Source organism: Conger conger, unplaced genomic scaffold (assembly GCF_963514075.1).
Source record: "Conger conger unplaced genomic scaffold, fConCon1.1 SCAFFOLD_195, whole genome shotgun sequence".
NCBI classification, from domain to species: Eukaryota; Metazoa; Chordata; class Actinopteri; order Anguilliformes; family Congridae; genus Conger; species Conger conger.
This window is the reverse complement of record NW_026890273.1, coordinates 2,362-17,553: the sequence shown is the minus strand read 5'-3', so window position 1 is coordinate 17,553 and position 15,192 is coordinate 2,362. Positions and strand designations below refer to the sequence as shown.

The following is a 15,192-nucleotide window of genomic DNA, read 5'->3' as shown; positions in this document are numbered from 1 at the left end:
CATTTTAGATTTTGTTTCTCTATTAACCCCAACATATGATGGCTTGCTGTGTCGCTCTGTCTGTCTCTCCCTCTGCCTGTCTGTCTCACTGTTTGTCTATCTGTCTGTGTCTCTCTCGGTCTCACTGCCTTTCTGTCTGTCTCTCTGTCTGTCTCACTGTCTGTCTGTCTCACTGTCTGGCTGACTGTCTCTCTGTCTGTCTGCAGCTGGTGTCGGCGGACGGCTCACACTCAGATGGAGGCTCTGTGTGTGCAGACAGCCAGGCGGAACTGCCCCCCCCTTTGGAGAGGACCGGGGGCATTGGAGACTCCAGACCCCCCTCCTTCCAGTCAGTACTGCCCTCCTGTGTGTGTGTGTGCATGCGAGTGTGTGTGTATGTGCGAGTGTGTGTGTGTGTGTGTGCGTGCGTGAGTGTGTGCATGAGTGTGCGTGTATATGTGTATGTGTGTGAGTGTGTGCGTGTGTCTGTTTATGCATGTACCTTCACTGTCCCCTTATTTCTGAGCATGTGTGTGCATGTCTCTGGGTGTATGTGTGAGTGCATATATGTGTGTGTGTGTGTGTGTGAGTGTGTTTGCATGTGTCTCTTTATGTATGTATGTATGTACCTCCACTGTCCCCTTATTTCCGAGCGTGTGTACGTGTGTGTGAGTGTGTGTGTGTGTGTGTGTCGGCGTGTGTGTGTATATGTGTGTGAGTGTGTGTGTGTGTGTGTGTCGGCGTGTGTGTGTGTGAGTGTGTCTGTGTGTGTGTCTGTGTCTGTGTGTGTGTGTGTGTTTGTGTCTGTGTGTGTGTGTGTTTGTGTGTGTGTTTGTGTGTGTGTGTGTGTGAGTGTGTGTGTGTGTGTGTGTGTCTGTGTGTGTGTGTGTGTGTGTGTCTGTGTCTGTGTGTGTGTGAGTGTGTGTGTGTGTGTGTGTGTGAGTGTGTGTGTGTGTGTCTGTGTGTGTGTGTGTGTGTGTCTGTGTGTGTGTGAGTGTGTCGTGTGTGTGTGTGTGAGTGTGTGTGTGTGTGTGAGAGAGTGTGTGTGTGTGTGTGTCTGTGTGTGTGAGTGTGTGTGTGTGTCTGTGTGTGTGTGTGTGTCTGTGTGTGTGTGTGTCTGTGTGTGTGTGTGTCTGTGTGTGTGTGAGTGTGTGTGTGTGTGTGTGTGTTTGTGTGTGTGTGTGTGTGAGTGTGTGTGTGTGTGTGTGAGTGTGTGTGTGTGTGTGAGAGAGTGTGTGTGTGTGTCTGTGTGTGTGAGTGTGTGTGTGTGTGTGTCTGTGTGTGTCTGTGTGTGTGTGTGTGTGTGTGCGTGTGTGTCTGTGTGTGTGTGTGTGTGTGTGTGTGTGTGTGAGTGTCTGTGTGTGAGTGTGTGTGTGTGTGTTTGTGTGTGTGTGTGTGTGTGTGTGTGTGTGTGTTTGTGTCTGTTCCTCTCGGCCTCCCTTCGGACCGTGTCTGTCACTGCCTCTTATCTCTCTGTTTGCACCTGTCTGTGTGTGTGTGTGTTTGTCCTCTGGGGTCCTTCCTGTCTACACACACACACTTCCTGCTTTCTCTCCCCTTACGAGTGTTTGCCTGTGAATTCCCCACTCATGGGACACTGAGTGGAAACTGGGGATAAAGTCCCCCTGGTGGTGAAGCCGAGGCACTGCGCCCAGGCTCCACAGTGGGGCAGTGTCACAAAACATTTAAAGGAACAATAGGTCAGTATTTTTGTGTTAAACAACACCTTCCTATCAAGGCTCACTGACATGTTCACTCACTCTCTACTTGTGTTTATAGTCCTTAAATTTGGGTTTCAAAATATACAGTTGACGGACCGACACCCTGTACCAAAACAGTGTACAGCTGTACAATAATTCAAGCTCATTGGTTGAAAATTGGTTCTAATTGCCACAGCCAATGGCGTTTCAACATCAGCGCGTTTACAGAGAAGGGGGAGGGATAAACAGTGTTGTGGTTTGAGGGTGTTTGTTGCCGCAATTCCTCTCGTGACCGTTTAAGTCCGAAATGACCTATTGTACCGTTAAGCATTTTCCCTCTTGGTTTTTGTTACACTTTTCTTTTTCTCTGATCTCTACCTCCCTCCCTCCCTCAGTGCGAATGCTGTGGGCAGCCAGGACAACCTGGACACAGAGACGGAGACGGAGTCGGTGGTTTCGCTGCGGAGGGAGAGAGAGCGGGAGAGAGAGAGGGACAGGGAGAGGGAGAGAGAGAGGCCACGAAGGAAAGACTCACATGAACACGGTGAGATGCTGGTCCTGACTCTGACTGTGTCACACCACACCTGTGTCTCTGACTGTGTCACACCACACTGTGTCTCTGACTGTGTCACACCACACTGTGTCTCTGACTGTGTCACACCACACTGTGTCTCTGACTGTGTCACACCACACTGTGTCTCTGACTGTGTCACACCACACTGTGTCTCTGACTGTGTCACACCACACTGTGTCTCTGACTGTGTCACACCACACCTGTGTCTCTGACTGTCACACCACACTGTGTCTCTGACTGTGTCACACCACACTGTGTCTCTGACTGTGTCACACCACACTGTGTCTCTGACTGTGTCACACCACACTGTGTCTCTGACTGTGTCACACCACACTGTGTCTCTGACTGTGTCACACCACACTGTGTCTCTGACTGTGTCACACCACACCTGACTCTCTGACTGTCACACCACACCCGACTTCCACCCTCTCACCCCATCAGCCACTTCAGTTCAGTGCAATTCAGCATGAAAAAACACTACATTTCATATTTGGCAGAGCATACAAAGTTATGAAAACGTACATTTAACATTGAACAATATATCAAACGTCAAAGGGCGAGAAACAACGAACACTAACGCTACCGTACATTAAAAGAAGAACTGTCCTCCGATGGGGGGGATTGAGAGATGAGAAGTGTCCGGTCTCGCCCTGTGTTTACTCCCCGGCGCCCCCTGCAGGCGGGAGGATGAACGGGCACTCGCGGCCGGAGCGACGGGCGGACCTGGGCGGGTACGACAGCGCCTCCACGGCCATGAGCAGCGAGCTGGAGTCCACCAGCTTCTGCGACTCCGAGGACGAGGACGCCACCAGCCGGTGAGGCCCGCAAACCCACCAATCGCAGCGCTAGCCCCACCCAAACCCACCAATCACAGCGCTAGCCCCACCCCAAACCCACCAATCACAGCGCTAGCCCCACCCAAAACTGACCAATCACAGCACTAGCCCCACCCAAAACTGACCAATCACAGCGCTAGCCCCACCCAAAACTGACCAATCACAGCGCTAGCCCCACCCAAAACTGACCAATCACAGCACTAGCCCCACCCAAAACTCAGCAATCACAGCGCTAGCCCCACCCAAAACTCAGCAATCATAGTGCTAGCCCCAAACCCAAACTGACCAGTCCCAGCACTAGCCCTGACCATAAACCAAGCAATCCCAGCACTAGCCCAATCCTAAACCGACCAATCCCAGTGCTAGCCTTGTCCTGAAATCGACCAATCCCAGCACTAGCCCCAATCCCCCTTCATGGCAACTCGGAAGTTGGCACTTTCCGACTTTGATGTCACAGTGTCAGTGATGTGAGTGATGTCAGGGTGTGAATGATGTGAGTGATGTCGCCGTGAGTGATGTCACAGTGTGAGTGATGTCGCCATGAGTGATGCCACAGTGTGAGTGATGTCACCGTGAGTGATGCCACAGTGTGAGTGATGTCACCGTGAGTGATGCCACAGTGTGAGCGATGTCACCGTGTGAGTGATGTCACTGTGTGAGTGATGCCAGTGTGAGTGATGTCACAATGAGTGATGTCACAGTGTGAGTGATGCCACAGTGTGAGTGATGTCACAGTGAGTGATGTCGTGCCTCTCCCTCAGGTTCAGCAGCTCCACAGAACAGAGCAGCTCCTCCCGCCTGATAAGACGGCATCGCCGGCGGCGACGGAAACCCAAAGCGTCGCGTGTGGAGAGGGTGAGCCCCCCGGCCGCAGAGGAGCGCAGGGCCCCTGTCAGACCTTACCGTCGTATAAATGTGTGTTCCTCACCCCCCCCCTCTCTCTCTCTCTCTCACTCTCTCACGCACGTTCCCCCTCTTCTCTCTCCTCCTCTCCTCCTCTCTCCAGTCGTCCTCGTTCAGCAGCATAACAGACTCCACCATGTCTCTGAACATCATCACTGTCACTTTAAACATGGGTGAGTACGTCCGTCTGTCTGTCTGCCTGTCTGTCTGTACGTCCGTCCGTCTGCCCGTCTGTCTGTCTGTCCGTCCGTCTGTCTGTCTGCCTGTCGGCCTGTCTGTCTGTCTGTCTGTCTGTCTGCCTGTCTGTCCGCCCGTCTGCCCGTCTGTCTGTCTGTCTGTCTGTCTGTCTGTCGGCCTGTCTGGGTCCCCGCACCCTTGATCGAATGTGCCTAAGTTTAGAAAAACAGTTTGAAGGAACATTTAGACAGAGGAACTTTATTTATTTGTGATTGGCACTGTCATGCCCTTTAGGGGCATCACTTAAGAACTTAAATATTTTTACCAAGAGGTCTTCCTGATCACCAGTTAAGGCTTGGCTTTTGGACTAGATTAGCTGGAGCCAATCCTGCATTTCCAGCAGTTGTTTTCACACATTCAGAGATTCAGACATTTATATTTTACTTTGGTGATAGTCTGCAACATTCATGACAAATTATACAATCTCTTTTGAGCCCTGGAATTTGGGAGAATTTGGGAGAATTGCACTTAGTCTTAGGTAAGAGTGAGAACATTCTTCACTGGCCTGTCACTGCCTTCATCTCTCAAATTCGAATTCAAATTCAAATTAGCTTCATTGGCATGAACACACACGGGTGCAGTATTGCCAAGGGATAATTACCACAGAATTAGAATTAACAGCAACAACATCAACTACATAATACACACTGTTAATTGATTTTCCGTACAATAATAATAGTAATAATTATAATAATAATCTCTAGCTTGCCCCTCAATGTGTCTCTCTCACTCCCTTGTTTCTCTACTTCCCTCTCCTCTCTCTCCCTCCCTCCCTCCCCTCTCTCTCCCTCTCCTCTCTCTCCCTCCCTCCCCTCTCTCTCTCTCCCTCTCTTCTCTTTCCCTCCTTCCCCTGTCTCTCTCCCTCCCTCATCCCTCTCTCCCTCTCTCCCTCCCTCCCCTGTCTCTTCCTCTCTTCCTCCCTCCCTCTCTCCCTCTCTCTCTCCCTCTCTTCCTCCCTCCCTCTCTTCCTCTCTCCCTCATCCCTCCCTCCCTCTCTCCCTCCACTGTCTCTCACTCTCTCCCTTCCTCCCTCCCCTGTCTCTCTCCCTCCCTCCCTCATCCCTCCCTCCCCTCCCTCTCTCTCTGTCCCTCTCTTTCTCTCCGTAGAGAAGTATAACTTCCTGGGCATCAGTATTGTGGGGCAGAGCAATGAGAGGGGTGACGGGGGCATCTACATCGGCTCCATCATGAAGGGCGGGGCCGTGGCGGCGGACGGCCGCATCGAGCCGGGGGACATGCTGCTGCAGGTGGGCGAGGGGGCGGGGCCGGAGAGCTGAGTTGTGGGTCTTGTAGTTCATTAAGGACTACAGGGACCTGATGGAACCTTGGGAATCTGTGTGCATAGTTTCAGCGCTCCGCTCACTATCTCTCTTTCTCTCTCCATCTCTCACCCTCTCTCTCTCTTTCAATCTCTTGCCCCCCCTCTCTTCTCTCTCTTTCACTCTTCCCTTCATCTCTCGCCCCCCACTCTCTCTCTATCCATCTCTCTCTCTCTCTCTCTCTCCGCCTCTTTCCTGTCTGCCTCCGGCAGGTGAACGACATCAACTTTGAGAACATGACCAACGACGATGCGGTGCGGGTCCTGAGAGAGATCGTGCACAAGCCGGGGTGAGACACTCACACGCACACAGGCCAGAAGGGACCCGCACCCTTGATCGAATGTGCTCAGGTTTAGAAAAGCAGTTTGAAGAAACATTTAGACAGAGGAACTTTATTCATTTGTGATTGTCACTGTCATGCCCTTTAGGGGCATCACTTAAGAACTTAAATATTCCTGATCACCAGTTAAGGCTCCGCTTTTGGACTAGATTAGCTGGTGCCAATCCTGCATTTCCAGCAGTTGTTTTCACACATTTAGAGGACATTTATTTTTTACTTCGTAAAATATCATCGTACACAAGCCGGGGTGAGACAGTCACACGCACACTCAGACCAGAAGAGAGCAACAAAGCCACTTGGTTTACTTAGTTATTGCTCTGTAATAAATGACAGGTTCTTTGCAGGACGACACTGTTATTGCGCTGTAATAACCGTGTTGTATGCACCAGCCCGGTCTGGGGTCTGGCCAGCAGTTAACGTGAGTCTCGCGCTGGCTGTTTCCAGAAGGCCCCTCAATGAAAGTGTTGGTAGCATTTGCATGTTGACACTGTAAAAAAAATGTATATTCTAGTCGTGTTGGTAGCGTTGGCACTTTGACACAAAAAATGTGACAACATTCTAGGTGTGTTGGTAGCATTACTGCTTTGGCACTGTAAAAAGTGTGTCTATTCTAGGTGTGTTGGTAGGGCTAGCTCTTTTGCATTAGCAGTGGAACTACTTTAGCTTTAGCACTTTAGGATTACCCCTTTGACACTGTAAAAGATTTTACAGTATGTGTCGATTCCAGGTGTGTTGGTAGCGTTAGCACTTTTACACTGCAAAAAAACAAAAGTTGTTTCTAAGTGTGTCGGCAGCGCTAGTGCATTGACACTGTGCAAAGTGTGTCAATTCTAGGCGTGTTGTTAGCGTTAGCGCTTTGACGCTATGTTGCCTGTCGCGTAGTGGTTAAGGTAAATGACTGGGACACGCAAGGTCGGTGGTTCTAATCCCGGTGTAGCCACAATAAGATCCGCACAGCCGTTGGGCCCTTGAGCAAGGCCCTTAACCCTGCATTGCTCCAGGGGAGGATTGTCTCCTGCTTAGTCTAATCAACTGTACGTCGCTCTGGATAAGAGCGTCTGCCAAATGCCAATAATGTAAACGTAATGTAACGTTGTGTGTAAAATGTGCGTTGGCAGTCCCATCACCCTGACGGTGGCGAAGTGCTGGGATCCCAACCCCCGAGGCTGTTTCACGCTCCCACGGAGTGAGTGCTCCTGCCACACCCTGTCTCCCCGCGCATTTTCAACATTCATCCACTGTACCCTCCCCCGCCACCCCCTTATCAGTCTCCTCCCCCATGACCATGTATGGTGTGATGCTCACCGTGGCCCATACCAATGTGTGTTTGTCTGGGGGGGGTGTTCCTCGGTGTAACTGTCTTCTCCCCCTCCTGATCCGTAGAGTTGAGCTATATGACGCACTGCCCCACTCAAACAGGTACCTCACTGGTGCTGCATTCACCCACCTCTCAGCCAATCCCCAAACCCCCTTCCCTGAAACCTCCTCTCTTGCCGCCTGTCTCCTCCCCTGCCTGAAATCTTTACCAACCTGGAGGCCTTACCTCATTTAGCCCCTCCCCCTCTCTTGTTTAACTCCCCCCCTCCCCTTTAGCCACTCCCCCCCCTCCATTATTTGGCCCTGCCCCCTCCCTGGTTTAGCCCCGCCTCCTCCCTCTGCCTGGCTGCCCTGTCGAGGATAACTCTTGTCCGTCTGTCTGCCGACCTCGTCTGTCTCCTCTTTATATTGATGGCTGTGTGCATGTAGATATGTGTGTGTGTGTGTGCTATTTGTGTGTGTATGTGTGTGTCTGTACACAGCGGGCGTGTATATTCACGTGTCTGTTTACTTTGCTATTTTTCTTCACTGTCCGTTGTTATCCTCAGGACCTCGCTCTCTCTCTGACCCCCCCCGTTTCTGTGCAGGTGAGCCGATCCGGCCCATTGACCCTGCTGCGTGGGTGTCCCACACTGCTGCCATGACGGGGGCGTACCCGGTGTACGGTATGAGCCCTTCCATGAGCACCATCACCTCCACCAGCTCCTCCATCACCAGCTCCATCCCCGAGACCGAGCGTAAGTGTTACGCGCACCCCCAAACCCGCACCCCAAACCCGCACCCCAAAACCCACACCCCCCAAACCCGCACCCCAAAACCCACACCCCCAAACCCGCACCCCGAAACCCACACCCCCAAACCCACACCCCCCAAACCCGCACCCCAAAACCTGCACCCCAAAACCTGCAACACAGGACCTGCACCCCCAAACCTGCACCCCAAAACCTACACCCCCAAACCCGCACCCCCAAACCCACACCCCCAAACCCACACCCCCAAAACCCGCACCCCCAAACCCGCACCCCAAAACCCGCACCCCCAAACCCACACCCCCAAAACCCGCACCCCAAAACCCACACCCCCAAACCCACACCCCCCAAACCCAAACCCACACCCCCAAAACCTGCACCCCAAAACCTGCAACACAGGCCCTGCAACCCCAAACCTGCATCCCCAAACCCGCACCCCAAAACCCGCACCCCCAAACCCACACCCCCAAAACCCGCACCCCCAAACCCGCACCTCAAAACCCAAACCCACACCCCCAAACCTGCAATCTACCCTATTTCCCAAACCCCTCACCAATCTCCATTCAGCCATTAATGTCCACCTGCACTTGATCAGCCCACTCCCGAGTCCAGATTTTCACCTGATTGCGAACCTGTCCCGAGTGGGAATTCTAACCTCAGTCCCCAAGTCCTCCACTCACACCTCCTCCACAGGCCGCTCCACCCCCAGGCCCTGCCCCCGTCCCCCCTGCCAAACCAGACTGCCATGGCTACACACTGATGGCAGTATCAGTACCTGCTTCCAGGCCCTGTCCGTCTGCCTGTCCTCATTCTGTCTGGCTGACTGACGGTCCTCCCTCCTGGTCTCCCAGGGTTCGATGACTTCCACCTGTCCATCCACAGTGACATGGCAACCATCGCCAAGGCCATGGCTTCCCCAGAGTCAGGCCTGGAGGTGCGAGACCGCATGTGGCTGAAGATCACCATCCCCAACGCCTTCATAGGTACTGTCTGTCTGTCTGTCTGTCTGTCTCACCATCCCCAACGCCTTCATAGGTACTGTCTGTCTGTCTGTCTGTCTGCCTCACCATCCTCAACGCCTTCATAGGTACTGTCTGTCTGTCTGTCTGTCTCACCATCCCCAACGCCTTCATAGGTACTGTCTGTCTGTCTGTCTGTCTGCCTCACCATCCCCAACGCCTTCATAGGTACTGTCTGTCTGTCTGTCTGTTTCACCATCCCCAACGCCTTCATAGGTACTGCCTGTCTGTCTGTCTGCCTCACCATCCCCAACGCCTTCATAGGTACTGTCTGTCTGTCTGTCTGTCTGTCTCACCATCCCCAACGCCTTCATAGGTACTGTCTGTTTGTCTGTCTGTCTCACCATCCCCAACGCCTTCATAGGTACTGTCTGTCTGTCTGTCTGCCTCACCATCCCCAACGCCTTCATAGGTACTGTCTGTCTGTCTCACCATCCCCAACGCCTTCATAGGTACTGTCTGTCTGTCTGTCTGTCCGTCTCACCATTCCCAACGCCTTCATAGGTACTGTCTGTCTGTCTGTCTCACCATCCCCAACACCTTCATAGGTACTGTCTGTCTGTCTGTCTGTCTCACCATCTCCAATGCCTTTAGAGGTACTGTCTGTCTGTCTGTCTCACCATCCCCAACGCCTTCATAGGTACTGTCTGTCTGTCTGTCTCACCATCCCCAACGCTTTCATAGGTAGTCTGTCTGTCTGTCTGTCTGTCTGTCTGTCTCACCATCCCCAACACCTTCATAGGTACTGTCTGTGTAGCATTTGCTGGATGAATACCAGATAATTACGAGGTAGCCATTCTGATTTCAGAGTGCTATAAAACAGGCTGTAAAATGTATTTACATAGTACTGACATATGACACTTACCGGCTTTGTGTCATAGTACTTACCACAGAAATCAGAGCACTTACATAATAATTACACAAGTAGCTGTGTATTTACCCAGCGGATACAAGGTAAAATGAACGGGCTGTAAAATAAAGCGTGGGCCAAATATTATATTTGTGAAGGATGAATTGCAGTACGTTGTTTTGGCGGCCCAGGGTCGGACGTGGTGGACTGGCTCTTCCACCACGTGGAGGGCTTCACGGACCGCCGCGAGGCACGCAAGTACGCCAGCAACCTGCTGAAGGCCGGCTACATCCGCCACACCGTCAACAAGATCACCTTCTCCGAGCAGTGCTACTACATCTTCGGAGACGTGTGCGGCAGTGAGTGTCCGTCTGTCCGTCCCCCTGTCCCCCCGTCCCCCTGTCCCCCTGTCCCCCTGTCCACGCGTCGGGTCCCGGGTCCCGGGTCGCGGGGCGTGGCCTGAGCCCCCTCTGCCTGAAACTGATGAAGAGATGAAGAGAGGACGCACCTCCATATTTGATTTTGTGTGAATGAACAGACTCGCATTGTGAACTCTCACTACCTCTCCTCCTCCCCTGTCTCTCCCTCTTTCCCTGTTCCTCTTGCCCTGTCTCTCTCTCCCTCCCTCACTCCTACCTTCCCTCCCTCTGTCTCTCTGTCTGTCCCTGGCTCTCCCCCTCCCTCCCTGGCTCTCTTTCTCTCCCTCTCTCTCCCCCTCTCTCTCTCTCTCTCCAGACATGGCTAACCTCTCCCTGCACGATCACGATGGCTCCAGTGGAGCCTCCGACCAGGACACCCTGGCCCCTCTGCCCCACCCCGGCGTGGCCCCCTGGCCCCTGGCCTTCCCCTACCAGTACCCCATCCCCCACCCCTACAACCCCAACCCCCCCAACCTGCCCCCGCACGAGCCCCCCCACGGCTACACTGCCGGGGGGAGTGCTGGGAGCCAGCACAGCGAAGGTGAGGAATGCACACACACACACACACACACACACACACACACAAACTCACACACACACACACACACACACACACACAAACTCACACACACACACACACACACACACACACACAAACTCACACACACACACACACACACACACACACACAAACTCACACACACACACAAACTCACATGCACACACAAACTCACACACACACACACACAAACTCACATGCACGCACGCACACACACACACACACATACACTCACTGCACACACAAACACACACACGCACATAAACACACACACACACTCTCACAGGCACACACACACACACACACACACACAAACTCACACACACACACACACACACAAACTCACATGCACGCACGCACACACACACACGCACACTCACATGCACCCACACACACACACATACACTCACTGCACACACAAACACACACACGCACATACACACACACACACACACTCTCACAGGCACACACACACACACACACACACACACAAACTCACACGCACACACACACACAGGAGAATGTGGGTGCTTCATGCCTGTGTTTCCTTGTACTGAGAAAGATGGAGAGAGAGAGGAGCGAGAGGAGAGGAGGAGAGGAGAATGAGGGAGGTTCACGCCTGTTTATCTGTACTTAGAGAGAGAGAGGACAGAGAGAGAGGAGAGAGGACAGAGAGAGAGAGGAGAGAGGAGAGGAGAGAGACAGGGAGAGAGAGAGGACAGAGAGAGAGAGGAGAGAGGACAGAGAGAGAGAGGACAGAGAGAGAGAGGAGGGGAGAGAGAGAGGAGAGGACAGAGAGAGAGAGGAGAGGACAGAGAGAGAGAGGAGAGGACAGAGAGAGAGAGGAGAGAGAGAGAGGAGAGGACAGAGAGAGGAGAGAGGAGACAGAGACAGGGAGAGAGAGGAGAGAGGAGAGGAGAGAGAGAGAGAGGAGAGATGACAGAGAGAGAAGAGGAGAGAGAGGACAGAGAGAGAGAGGAGAGGAGGAGAGGAGAACGAGGGAAGTTCACGCCTGTTTATCTGTACTTAGAGAGAGAGAGGACAGAGAGAGAGAGGAGAGAGGACAGAGAGAGAGAGGAGAGAGGAGAGAGAGAGAGAGGAGAGGACAGAGAGAGAGAGGAGAGAGAGAGGACAGAGAGAGAGAGGAGAGAGAGAGAGAGAGGAGAGGACAGAGAGAGAGGAGAGGACAGAGAGAGAGAGGAGAGGAGAGAGAGAGAGAGAGGACAGAGAGAGAGAGGAGAGAGGAGAGGAGAGAGAGAGAGAGAGAGGAGAGGACAGAGAGAGAGAGGAGAGGAGAGAGAGAGAGAGAGGACAGAGAGAGAGAGGAGAGAGGAGAGGAGAGAGAGAGAGAGAGGAGAGGACAGAGAGAGAGAGGAGAGGAGAGAGAGAGAGAGAGAGGACAGAGAGAGAGAGGAGAGAGGAGAGGAGAGAGAGAGAGAGAGAGGAGAGGACAGAGAGAGAGAGGAGGAGAGGAGAACGAGGGAGGTTCACGCCTGTGTTTCCCTGTGTGGTCCTCAGGGAGCCGCAGCAGTGGGTCCAGCCGCAGTGCGGGGGGGAAGAAGGAGGCCAAGCCAGGCCCCGGGGGGGGCGAGTCCAAATCGGGGGGCAGCGGCAGCGAGTCGGAGCCGAGGCGGGATAGGGCCCCCAGCGAGCGCTCAGCGGCGCCCCCTAGTGTCCACAGCCTCCACAGCGCCCACGGCCCCCACAGCCCCCACGGCCTGGTGTACGGCCCCCAGGGCCTGCCCGCCCTGCCCCAGCCTGGCCTCCCGCTCCCCCAGGCCCCCCCAGGCTCCCCCCCGGGCCGGGACCTGGCCTCCGTGCCCCCGGAACTCACCGCCTCCCGACAGTCCTTCCACATGGCCATGGGGAACCCCAGCGAGTTCTTCGTGGACGTCATGTGACCTGGGAGGAGTTGTGTCTGTGGGGGGGGGGGGGGCGCTTCCAGGAGCAGGGAGGAGAAAGAGCGAGTGGGAGAGACGGAAGGAGAGAGGGAGAAAGAGAGAGAGGCAGGATGGTTGACTCCTCCATCCCTCCATTGTGAGGCTACCCTCTGATGCTTTCTTCAGTGAAGAAGACAGGAATCAAAAGTTTCACGCTTTCCTTCAACACTTTTTTTCTTCATGCCCCCCCCGCCCACCCCCGAAGGGTCTTGTAGCGGATTTTCTCCTCGTTCTCTCCCGGTCTCCTGTCCTGTGACCTCACAACCCAACCACAACACAACACATCTACGTTTTTTTGTTAAGAACTTTCGAAAAAAAAAGGATGAGAGAACATGTGGAGTGAAGGAGTGAAGAAGGAGGTCGGGGAACAGGAGGAGCGATTCTTAATGACTGGAAAAATGACTCGTCTCCAAACGAATGAAATGGAAAAAAGACTAAAGACTAAACGCTGACTGACATGATTGTTATTCTGTGCTTCTTTTTTTTTAATTGTACTCGTCTGTTAGAGAAGTGGAGAGTGAGAGAAAGAGAAAACAAGCAGACTTCCGTGCCAAACGAATGGTGTGTGTGTGTGTGTGTGTGTGAGAGAGAGAGAGAGCGTGTGTGCTTGCTGTATTCGAGAGAGAGAGAGAGAGGGAGAGAGAGCAAGCCTTTGGGTAAGTCACAGTTCTCATGAGTGCAAATGAAATCCAAGCAGGCGTCTTTGTCCGTCTCCCTGGGAGACGAAGGCGTGGCTGGCCGCCTGTGCACTTTAATCCGCTGGGGTGCTGTACTTAAGGTATACTGCCGCACACACATGCAGGCACATTCCCACGGGCGTCCCGGCTTTCCCTGCTGTTGCCATGGGAACATCCTTAGCTACAGAGTTTTCAGGCTGACCTTTCTGGAACATTCTGACGCACACTGCGGTGTAGCCTGTTATTCTGGAGGTACCAATGCTAGCCAAATCAGATTTCGCAAAATTTTTCCACACTGGTAATCCTGCGTGATTTGCCGTGGGTGAAACCTGCACCAGACTGCGGCTGTCCAAGTGAGAGCAACTGTGCTCAGGCAGTCTGGCTGTGTTAACAGTTTGTGCACAGACAGTCTGGCTGCGTTAACAGTTTGTACACAGGCAGTCTGGCTGTGTTAACAGTCTGTGCACAGACAGTCTGGCTGCGTTAGCAGTTTGTGCACAGGCAGTCTGGCTGTGTTAACAGTTTGTACACAGACAGTCTGGCTGTGTTAACAGTCTGTGCACAGACAGTCTGGCTGTGTTAGCAGTTTGTGCACAGGCAGTCTGGCTGTGTTAACAGTTTGTACACAGGCAGTCTGGCTGTGTTAACAGTCTGTGCACAGACAGTCTGGCTGTGTTAGCAGTGTGAGCACAGTCAGAGACACTCTAGGATGCCAGGGGCACGAGGGGGTCAGAGAGCAGGGGTCGACAGGCCTGGTCCCGGAGCGCTGCAGGGCGTGGCTGTTTTTTGTTTTCACCTAAAAATAAGCAACCGATTCAGACCCCAGGAACAAGGTGAGGTGAGTTAACTGTGTAATCAACTGCATTCACTGATGAATGAAGTGCTGAGTAATACCGAAAGCCAGCACACCCTGCGGCTTCTCCAGGACCAGGGTTTCCGACCGCTGCTCTAGAGACATAACATTCAGCATATTTTCTTACTTTCATGGGTGAAGTCCAGCCTACTCTGTGGACAGTTCCTGTGAGAGTTTTGCCCCTGTAATCTTTCTCACGTGCTATAGCTTCCCTCTTTCTCCCACTCTCATCGCCTCAAGAGCATTCTTTTTTTAATCCGTCATCATCATTAACATTAACGATCCTGTATCTTTTTTTTTTTTTTTTCCAGTTTAATTTCTCATTGTAACGCTCGGTCCACTCCCAGCACCATTAGCATCAGATAATGTATAGTGATCAACAGTCGAGCTTCACGCCGACTGTCCTGTACGATGTTTTATGAAAAAAAGAATTGTTTTTATTTATAAACATAGTTTTATTGCATAAACGCTGTGCTCGTGTGGTCTGTCGTTTCCCGTCTGCTGAATACTTTCCGAATCTCCCCCAACCGGCAGTGTTTTGGGGCACAGGGAAATAGAATTCGGTTCTAGTGCCTGTAAGTGTGTGTGTACACAGTGCACATCTGTGAATATTTATGTGTGATTCAGTTGACAATCCCCATAAAATGTGTGCTTGCAAGTGTGTGTATAATTGAGTTGATAGTCCCTGTAAAGGTGTGTGTGTATGCTTGCGAGCCTGTGTGTACATCTGTGGATATGTGTGTGATTCAGTTGATGGTCCCTGTCAATGTTTGTTGGTGTTTTGGGGTGTGTATGACATAATTGTGCATGTGTGTGTGTGTGTGTGTGTGTGTGTGTGTGTGTGTATACACCTATGGATGTCTGTGTGTGCCTAAATCAATTTGAGTGCAGGTCAGTGTGTGGTAGGGAATTCCATTGAGT

The 15,192-nt window shown here is 52.6% G+C and overlaps 1 protein-coding gene across 1 annotated transcript; it reads left to right on the top strand.

Moving 5' to 3' along the window:
- Positions 1–206: 206 nt before the first annotated feature.
- Positions 207–14,686, top strand: LOC133119539 (segment polarity protein dishevelled homolog DVL-3-like; the record flags this gene model as incomplete). Its single annotated transcript, XM_061230049.1, has 14 exons — positions 207–328; positions 2,075–2,223; positions 2,933–3,068; positions 3,851–3,944; positions 4,096–4,165; positions 5,337–5,476; positions 5,761–5,837; positions 7,007–7,074; positions 7,272–7,307; positions 7,793–7,942; positions 8,806–8,937; positions 10,015–10,182; positions 10,559–10,783; positions 12,320–14,686. Coding segments are annotated over 14 exons (1,950 nt in total), but the record flags the coding sequence as incomplete, so codon positions are not given.
- Positions 14,687–15,192: the final 506 nt, after the last annotated feature.